The sequence below is a fragment of the Epinephelus lanceolatus genome, chromosome 21, assembly GCF_041903045.1.
Source record: "Epinephelus lanceolatus isolate andai-2023 chromosome 21, ASM4190304v1, whole genome shotgun sequence".
NCBI classification, from domain to species: domain Eukaryota; kingdom Metazoa; phylum Chordata; class Actinopteri; order Perciformes; family Serranidae; genus Epinephelus; species Epinephelus lanceolatus.
This window is the reverse complement of record NC_135754.1, coordinates 19,558,766-19,568,364: the sequence shown is the minus strand read 5'-3', so window position 1 is coordinate 19,568,364 and position 9,599 is coordinate 19,558,766. Positions and strand designations below refer to the sequence as shown.

Sequence of the window (9,599 nt, the reverse complement as noted above, 5' to 3'; positions counted from 1 at the left end):
GAGTGTTAAAAACCTCGAGATCTGACAAAGCCTCCCAGTGTGTGTGCTGTGAGTGGAAGCTGCAGCACACAGAGAGTTTCCTGCTGGTACGACCAAGTGTCTCTCCCAGCGTTTGTGTGGCTGTTCAACATGGACTTTAAAAACTTAACTGGGCCTGAATGAAGTTCAGGTGAGAGTGGATGGATCTTCAGACAGGAATTCATGCATCATGGAGACGTTCACCAGGTGGTGCTTTGTTTGGATACTTATGGAAGGAACCTTGTGTTTGGTAAGTGAAAACTAGACAGAGTGACCATGAATTAGATCCATGGTAAATTAGGGAAAAAATGAGTAAGCAGGTGGAAAATAGCAAGGTGTATTAACTCTGTAACACTTGAGTCTTTGCATTTTAAGTCTCTTTTGTAATTATTATATATAATTACTATATTTTACAAATAATAATAATAACTTTTATACCTCTTTAAGATGATTTTTGCAGTTTTACATGCTAAAATACACCCTAAACAACCCAAAATATGATGCATTTTTGGTGTTTAATCTGAAAACACTATTGATCACCTACAAGAAAAAAAAACATCTTAAAAGCTGTTGCACCGTAATTTAAAAAGTATAATTCTTCACAGTATGTTCTTTTCCCTTTGTTAGGTTTTTGTCAGTTCTTGTATATTTAACACATTTTGAATTAATCTATTTTAGTTTAGGTTTTTTTTTTTATCACTGTATATCTAATTTTGCCGCATTCTGTCTTAGTTACTGACTTTTGTTACTGGGTTTTCAGCAGTGGTTTAACATTAATGGTATACTATGCAGGATTGTAACTGTAAACACACTTACCATTCATTCACTCATTTTCTGTAACACCTTATTCTGTTGGGGGTTGCTGGTTCTTAGCGCGGCTGACATTGGGCAAGAGGCAGGGTACACCCTGGACAGGTCACCAGACTATCACAGGGCTGACACATAGACAGACAACCAGACAACACTCACATTCACACCTACGGAAAATTTAGAGTCACCAATTAACCTGCATGTGTTTGGACTGTGGGAGGAAGCCAGAGTGCCTGGAGAAAACCCACGCTGACACGGGGAGAACATGCAAACTCCACACTGAAGGGCTCACCCACCCTGGGGTTTGATCCTGCACCCTGGATTCGATCCGGGAACCCTCTTGCTGTGAGGTGACAATGCTAACCACTGATCCACCGTGCTGTCAACACACTTGCCAGCAAAAGTGAAAAGCCCAGATCCATTCTCATTTGGTGTTTTGCTTCACTATATTAGTGTTTCTTTTCACTGTCTCTTGGATGCCTGCTGCTTAGGGTTAGGGGGTTAGTGGGTTAGTTTGTGTCTGGCACCTGGTTGCTACTTATTTATAAAGCCACTGCATGACCTAGGTGCTGTGGGCTTCACGCCCATAAACTCAGAAAATAAGAAGAAAATATAAAAATACAGGCAGAGAGCAGTATCTCTGCTGAAAAAAATACACCCCCACACAATTCTAGTGGGTCACAGGTCATGATTTAGAGCGATTACGTCTGTATGAGTCTATACATTGTTTTTTGGGGAATATCCTGCACAGTATATCTTGAAATACATATTGTTCAAAGTATTAGAGTGAGTATTAATTTAATTCAAATTTATTTCCACTTGCACTTAATGTCCAAATATCTCTCTTGATTTTCTGTTTAGTTGGTTCTTGGGCAAAGTCACGCCAACTTCACCTTCAGCAAGAGAACATCACCTGAACTCAACAGAGACCAAGACCCTCCTTCACAGAAGAACTTGGCTCTCCAAACAGGGAGTTTGATTCAGAACACCAAACTACCCATCAGCCGCTTTATTCCTCTTTCAAAACAGGGACTCATGGAAGTACTAGGAAGAAACTCCCAGTCACACTCCAACCCATCCTTAAAGATAAAGCTCCGTCCCGTCATGAAAGTCCATGGAACATCCAAAGTCTCCAGGATGTTCAGCTGGGGGGACTTTTACTCAAACATCAAGACTGTCAAACTCAATTTGCTGATAATGGGCAAGATTGTGGATCATGGGAACGGCTCTCTTGGAGTGTACTTCCGCCACAACTCCACAGGTGTGGGCAACGTCTCCGTCAGCCTTGTTCCGCCGATGAAAGAGGTGGAGTTTGATCTGGAGCGCCAAAGCGTGGTTAACCCCAAAGACTCAAAGACATTCAACTGCAGGGTGGACTATGAGAAGACGGAGCGCAACAAAAAGGTGATGCTGTGTAACTATGACCCATCCAAGACGTGCGCTCAGGAGCAGATCCAGAGCCACGTCACCTGGATGTGCTCCAAACCTTTCCAGGTCATCTGCATCTATGTGTCGTTCTACAGCACAGACTACAGACTGGTTCAAAAAGTATGTCCAGACTACAACTACCAGAGTCCAGGAGCCTACCCGCCCACAGGGTGACCAGAGGTCAAGGACACTAGTGGAGAATAATATCTCAATAAAGAGAAATCCAGTGTGAGCAGCTATGAGCAGTTTTTAAAAGGCTTGCAAAGCTTAGCATTTCTCTAGAGAATATCTTTGTCTTACAGTTTACCCAATACTGTGAAGTATGTTTCTAGTCTAATATCCTGCTTGTTGTAGACTACAAGAATTATATTACACTGTTTTAATGAAATGCATATAATCGGGGCTGCAACTATTATTTCATGATCAATTATTGTGATTACTTTTTACATTATGTATTAATCAGTTGTTTAGTTTTGTGGACAGAAAGTTGTGAAAAACGTTACTTTCACATAAGACAAATAAAAGCAGAGAATCCTTACAAACGAAAGGAACCAGGTAATATTCAGCATTTTCTTCTTTTTTTAAGACTGATGTGAATGTTTAAGTGATTCTCGAAATAGTTAAATGCCAATACATTTACTCTCAAGTCATCAAGAAATCCTTATTGCCCTACATGATTTCTCCCATAATACTTTGCTAAAACTAGACAATAGAGAGTTTTTTATTTTGTAAGGTCCAATATAGTTTTAGCTGGCAATAAGTAAAGGGGCTGTATGCAACATTCAGAGCTGTAGAATAGCAGCAAACCACTATTTGCTATGTTAAGATAAAGTGGAGTAATGGCATCCTGAGCAGAGAATGAAGTCCTGTTTCATCTGTGTGTGATGTAATCCAAGCTGCTATGTTCTTTGTTTTGGTAGACGATCCATTTGTGCATGCGTTTGAGTCATGTGTGTATTGTAATAGCTAGCTGATTGCCGCAGCCCGGCACTGCGCTCATACAGCGGTTACCAATGATAATCACAGAAGTGTGACGCTCACCTTCCGGTCCCCCTCCATGATTAAACCATTAGCTCTGTCAGCACTGTTAGTGTTGCTAGAATTGTTCATTATCAGCTGCGAGCTGCCGGCTCAGCCACGTTAATGTTGGGAGCCATGTGCAGACAATCCCAGACTCTAAATCACAAGCTACTTCAGTCAGGACCATTTTGGTCAACGAAAACTTTATTTCCATTTGCATTATTATATTTGGTGGTATGGCTCTGTTCTGGGGTCTCTCTGCCTTTCCTAGGACTACGCAGAAAGCCTAAGGCAGAGAGAGCAAACCTCCCTGCCCTTCCATGCCCCGACATGGAAAGCCTAAGGCAGGCAGAGCAGCAGCAAAGACCCCCGGGAACAGAACAGAGCAGTATTAATGACAAACAGAAATGACGTTCATTAGTTGGACATAACTTAAAAAGGAGGAGCTGGGGTGGAGGCAGCTTGCAAAGCAGCTTGCAGAGGAAGCAGGAACAGTAGACAGACCAGAGCAGTTTAAATAGGGTCTCTGAATGAGATTTGCTAATTGGTTGCATAGAAAGGAATCATGTGATCTATCAGCTGACTCCCTTCCATCAAGCAGCCGCTCCATCAGTTGATGGTTTCCAGCAGCCTTCAGTCCGTGCAGGAAGTCACAGACACACTAACATCCTGTCTGGAATGATGTCAATTCATTAAAAAAGTGATCAGACCCATATATCAGTTTGTTTTCACCATCAGTCACACAACATGTTTTCTGTTCACAGAATAAACCTTCAGGTCAGACAAATACAATCTTAATCTCTAAAATTCAACACAAATGAGTAGTTTATCTAAAACGTCATATTGTTGAGTCGGCATCTTAACCAATCAGCTGTTAGATCAGGTGAGAGCCAGGCAGTGCAGTCGGTGGAGAGCAACTGCGGCGCCTGGCTCTAAAAACTGCGGCCGCCTCGCTCTCGCGGCTTTATCGCCGTCCACTTTTGTAATACGTCAGAGCAAGTCGGGATGAAGTCGGACACAAAACTAACCGGCATGCATTGTGCGCCAATCACCAGTGATCGAATCTGCGCAGGACTGGCTCATCTTGAACGAACCTAACGTGTCCTGCCTGAACTAACGCTATGCGCAATTTCTACACTGCCTCTTCAACGCGGGAATTTCACGCTGGTTTGCTGTCTCGCCATTCTTTGTAAAAGGTACAGTCATGGAATGGGGGCCAGAGGTGTCTCACCTTTAAGCCAGCAGCAGAGGTGATAACAGTGCCAAAACAATGTCTGTGTAAAAGGGACAGCCAGCAGGATGCGTGGGACAAGTGTGATGGTTTGATGACGTTTTATGGGTGCAACCAACCACCAGATGATTTAAAAAGCAGCTGATTGCAGTTAGCAGCTAACTTAAAGAAGAGGAACAGTGGCCCAATATGTCCAGGAATTGGCAAAACAAAGAGGTCCAGGAGCTCCTTACCCCCAGAGCTGAGGGTGAGACCAACCACAATATAACAGGGGTGGTAAACTATTGTTTTTGCCATATCATGCCATTGTTATTGTTTATAAAGCGCTGCCGACACTTATGTTATATGTCACACTAACACTGTGTCACACATGTCACGCCTGTTACACTTCTTTTGCCTCCGCCATGCCGGCATGCTTACTAATATCACACTGTAGCAGCATGATGCTGTCGTTTTTTTTGGTTCTGTGTCCAAATGCTAAAGCAGCCCTATAGCACAATCTCTGTGTAAGAAGGGCCACAATTATGCTCTGTTTCCCAATAAAAAACAGATGCATAAAAACTAAAACCAAAACAGATAAGACTACATCACCAACAAGGTTAAAAATCATATTTAGACAACGAAATGTAATGGTGTATGTCTAAACCCCATTAAAAGCCTATTATTTCAGCTTGTTGGGAAAGTAAAATGGTCTTCTTAAAATGTTCTTCTCATTTGAAACCAAATATAGTAACACATGTAGTTAATCTGTGACAGCCATTTGAACTTCTTAAATGTGGTTTCCCACTGACAAGAGTAAAGAGCCATGATTTGTCCTGCAGAATAGCAATGTGGATGTTAATGTCTCATCCAGGCTGCTGTTGAAAGCCATGTATGGGCTCAGGTTGTTGAATGGTTCATGAGGTCCTGAGGTCCTGAGTTTGGCGGGGGACCTACACCGTGCTGGGGATTAAATGTTTTTTTGTCTCTGAGCTGTGAACCACACATGCTGCTAACTAGATTATATGTACATATAGATATATATATATATATATATATATATATATATATATATATATATATATTTAGTTTCAAGCAGTGGTGTAGGAAGTATTCAGATCCTTTAGTTAACTGCGGGTAGCAATAGTGTAATATAAAGAAAGAGAAAAATGAGTCATTTAAAAAGTCTTAACATAGTATAACAAAAAATCATAAAATAGTTAATAATACAGTATGCTATAAAAAACTGATGAAGTCATAGCACAGACTATGTCATGAAAAGACATGAAAAACTCATAACATAAAAATTGTCATACAAAGGTCATGGTATTCCGTAAAAAATGTAATTGAAACGTCTTTATTCATTAAAAACTCAGTATTGTATGTTATAAAAAAAAGGCACTTAATACTCAATCAATAATAAAATATCATACAAACGTCACGGTATAGTATGTTGTCAAAAATGTCATAGTATTGTATGTCGTCAAAAATATCATAAAAACATCATAGAATAGTATGTCATCAAAAATATAAAAAGGTCTTAGTATAGTAAGTTGTCAAAAAATGGCATAGTAAAGTATGTCGTCAAAAATATCATAAAAAAGTCATAATATAGTATGTCGTCAAAAATATAAAAAAAAGTCATTGTATAGTATGTTGTCAGAAATATGAAAAAGTCATAGTATAGTATGTCGTCAAAATTATTATAAAAACATAATCGTATAGTATGTCATCAAAATGTCATACAAAAGTCATAGTATAGTATGTCGTCAAAATATCATAAAAAAAGTCATAGTATACTATGTCGTCACAAATATCATAGAAAAACCATAGTATATTATGTCATCAGAAATATCATGAAAAAGTCATAGTATAGTATGTCGTCAAAAATACCATAAAAAAGTCATAGTATAGTACGTCGTCAAAAATATCATTAAAAAGTCATAGTATTGCATGTTGTCAAAAATACCATAAAAAAGTCATAGTATAGTATGTCGTCAAAAATACCAGAAAAAAGTCATAGTATAGTATGTCGTCAAAATATCATTAAAAAGTCATAGTATAGTATGTCGTCAAAAATACCATAAAAAAGTCATAGTACAGTATGTCGTCAAAAATATCATTAAAAAGTCATAGTATGGTATGTCGTCAAAAATACCATAAAAAGTCATAGTATAGTATGTCGTCAAAAATACCATAAAAAAGTCATAGTACAGTATGTCGTCAAAAATATCATTAAAAAGTCATAGTATAGCATGTCGTCAAAAATACCATAAAAAAGTCATAGTATAGTACGTCATCACAAATATCATGAAAAAGTCATTGTATAGTATGTCGTCAGAAATATCATCGTGAAAAAGTCATAGTATAGTACGTCGTCAGAAATACCACAAAAAAGTCATAGTATAGTACGTCGTCACAAATATCATAGAAAAACCATAGTATATTATGCCATCACAAATATCATGAAAAAGTCATTGTATAGTATGTCGTCAGAAATATCATCATGAAAAAGTCATAGTACAGTATGTCGTCAAAAATATCATTAAAAAGTCATAGTATAGCATGCTGTCAAAAATACCATAAAAAATTCATAGTATAATATGTCGTCAAAAATACTATAAAAAAGTCATAGTATAGTATGTTGTCAAAAATACCATTAAAAAGTCATAGTATAGTTTGTCGTCAAAAATACCATAAAAAAGTCATAGCATAGTTTGTCGTCAAAAAAGTCATAGTATATAGTATGTCATCAAAAATATCATTAAAAAGTCATAGTATAGTTTGTCTTCAAAAATACCATAAAAAAGTCATAGTATAGTTTGTCGTCAAAAAAGTCATAGTATATAGTATGTCATCAAAAATATCATTAAAAAGTCATAGTATAGTTTGTCTTCAAAAATACCATAAAAAAGTGATAGCATAGTATGTCGTCAAAAAAGTCATAGTATAGTATGTCGTCAGAAATGTTATTGAAAAAACAGCCATAGTATATTATGTCGTCAGGAATATCATAGAAAAACTATAGTATAGTATGTCATCAGAAATATCATGAAAAAGTCAAAGTATATAGTATCTTGTCAGAAATATCATAAAAAGTCATAGTATAGTATGTCATCAAAATATCATAAAAATAGTCATAGTATAGTATGTCGTCACAAATATCATAGAAAAACCATAGTATATTATGCCATCACAAATATCATGAAAAAGTCATTGTATAGTATGTCGTCAGAAATATCATCATGAAAAAGTCATAGTACAGTATGTCATCAGAAATACCATAAAAAAGTCATAGTATAGTATGTTGTCAAAAATATCATTAAAAAGTCATAGTATAGCATGTCGTCAAAAATACCATAAAAAGGTCATAGTATAGCATGTCGTCAAAAATACCATAAAAAAGTCATAGTATAGTATGTTGTCAAAAATATCATGAAAAAGTCATAGTATAGCATGTCGTCAAAAATACCATAAAAAAGTCATAGTACGTCGTCAAAAATATCATTAAAAAGTCATAGTATAGTATGTCGTCAAAAATACCATAAAAAAGTCATAGTATAGTATGTCGTCAAAAATATCATTAAAAAGTCATACTATAATGTCGTCAAAAATATCATTAAAAAGTCATAGTATGGTATGTCGTCAAAAATACTATAAAAAAATCATAGTATAGTATGTCGTCAAAAATATCATCATGAAAAAGTCATAGTATAGTATGTTGTCAAAAATACCATAAAAAAGTCATAGTATAGTATGTCGTCAAAAATATCATTAAAAAGTCATAGTATAATATGTCGTCAAAAATATCATTAAAAAGTCATAGTATAGCATGTCGTCAAAAATACCATAAAAAAGTTATAGTATAGTATGTCGTCAAAAATACCATAAAAAAGTCATAGTATAGTACGTCGTCAAAAATATCATGAAAAAGTCATAGTATAGCATGTTGTCAAAAATATCATGAAAAAGTCATAGTATATTATGTCGTCAAAAATATCATGAAAAAGTCATAGTATAGCATGTTGTCAAAAATACCATAAAAAAGTCATAGTATATTATGTCGTCAAAAATATCATTAAAAAGTCATAGTATAGCATGTTGTCAAAAATACCATAAAAAAGTCATAGTACAGTATGTCGTCAAAAATATCATTAAAAAGTCATAGTATAGTATGTCGTCAAAAATACCATAAAAAAGTCATAGTATAGTATGTCGTCAAAAATATCATTAAAAAGTCATAGTATGGTATGTCGTCAAAAATACTATAAAAAAATCATAGTATAGTATGTCGTCAAAAATATCATTAAAAAGTCATACTATAATGTCGTCAAAAATATCATTAAAAAGTCATAGTATGGTATGTCGTCAAAAATACTATAAAAAAATCATAGTATAGTATGTCGTCAAAAATATCATCATGAAAAAGTCATAGTATAGTATGTTGTCAAAAATACCATAAAAAAGTCATAGTATAGTATGTCGTCAAAAATATCATTAAAAAGTCATAGTATAATATGTCGTCAAAAATATCATTAAAAAGTCATAGTATAGCATGTCGTCAAAAATACCATAAAAAAGTTATAGTATAGTATGTCGTCAAAAATACCATAAAAAAGTCATAGTATAGTACGTCGTCAAAAATATCATGAAAAAGTCATAGTATAGCATGTTGTCAAAAATATCATGAAAAAGTCATAGTATATTATGTCGTCAAAAATATCATGAAAAAGTCATAGTATAGCATGTTGTCAAAAATACCATAAAAAAGTCATAGTATATTATGTCGTCAAAAATATCATTAAAAAGTCATAGTATAGCATGTTGTCAAAAATACCATAAAAAAGTCATAGTACAGTATGTCGTCAAAAATATCATTAAAAAGTCATAGTATAGTATGTCGTCAAAAATACCATAAAAAAGTCATAGTATAGTATGTCGTCAAAAATATCATTAAAAAGTCATAGTATGGTATGTCGTCAAAAATACTATAAAAAAATCATAGTATAGTATGTCGTCAAAAATATCATTAAAAAGTCATAGTATAGTATGTTGTCAAAAATACCATAAAAAAGTCATAGTATAGTACGTCATCACAAATATCATGAAAAAG

At 35.2% G+C, this 9,599-nt stretch overlaps 1 protein-coding gene across 1 annotated transcript; it reads left to right on the top strand.

Moving 5' to 3' along the window:
* Positions 1-2,815, top strand: LOC117247359 (neurexophilin-1-like). Its single transcript, XM_033611875.2, has 2 exons — positions 1-268; positions 1,690-2,815. Exons 1-2 carry the CDS (start codon positions 209-211, stop codon positions 2,428-2,430), a joined length of 801 nt encoding a protein of 266 aa, XP_033467766.1. The 5' UTR covers positions 1-208; the 3' UTR covers positions 2,431-2,815.
* Positions 2,816-9,599: the final 6,784 nt, after the last annotated feature.

What these genes read in the sequence shown, in the direction of transcription:
- LOC117247359 (XM_033611875.2), top strand. Translation starts at nt 209, where the DNA reads ATGGAGACGTTCACCAGGTGGTGCTTTGTTTGGATACTTATGGAAGGA. An exon ending in TGGAAGGAACCTTGTGTTTG is followed by an intron (nt 269 to 1,689) that starts GTAAGTGAAAAC and finishes TTTTCTGTTTAG; the next exon opens with TTGGTTCTTGGGCAAAGTCA.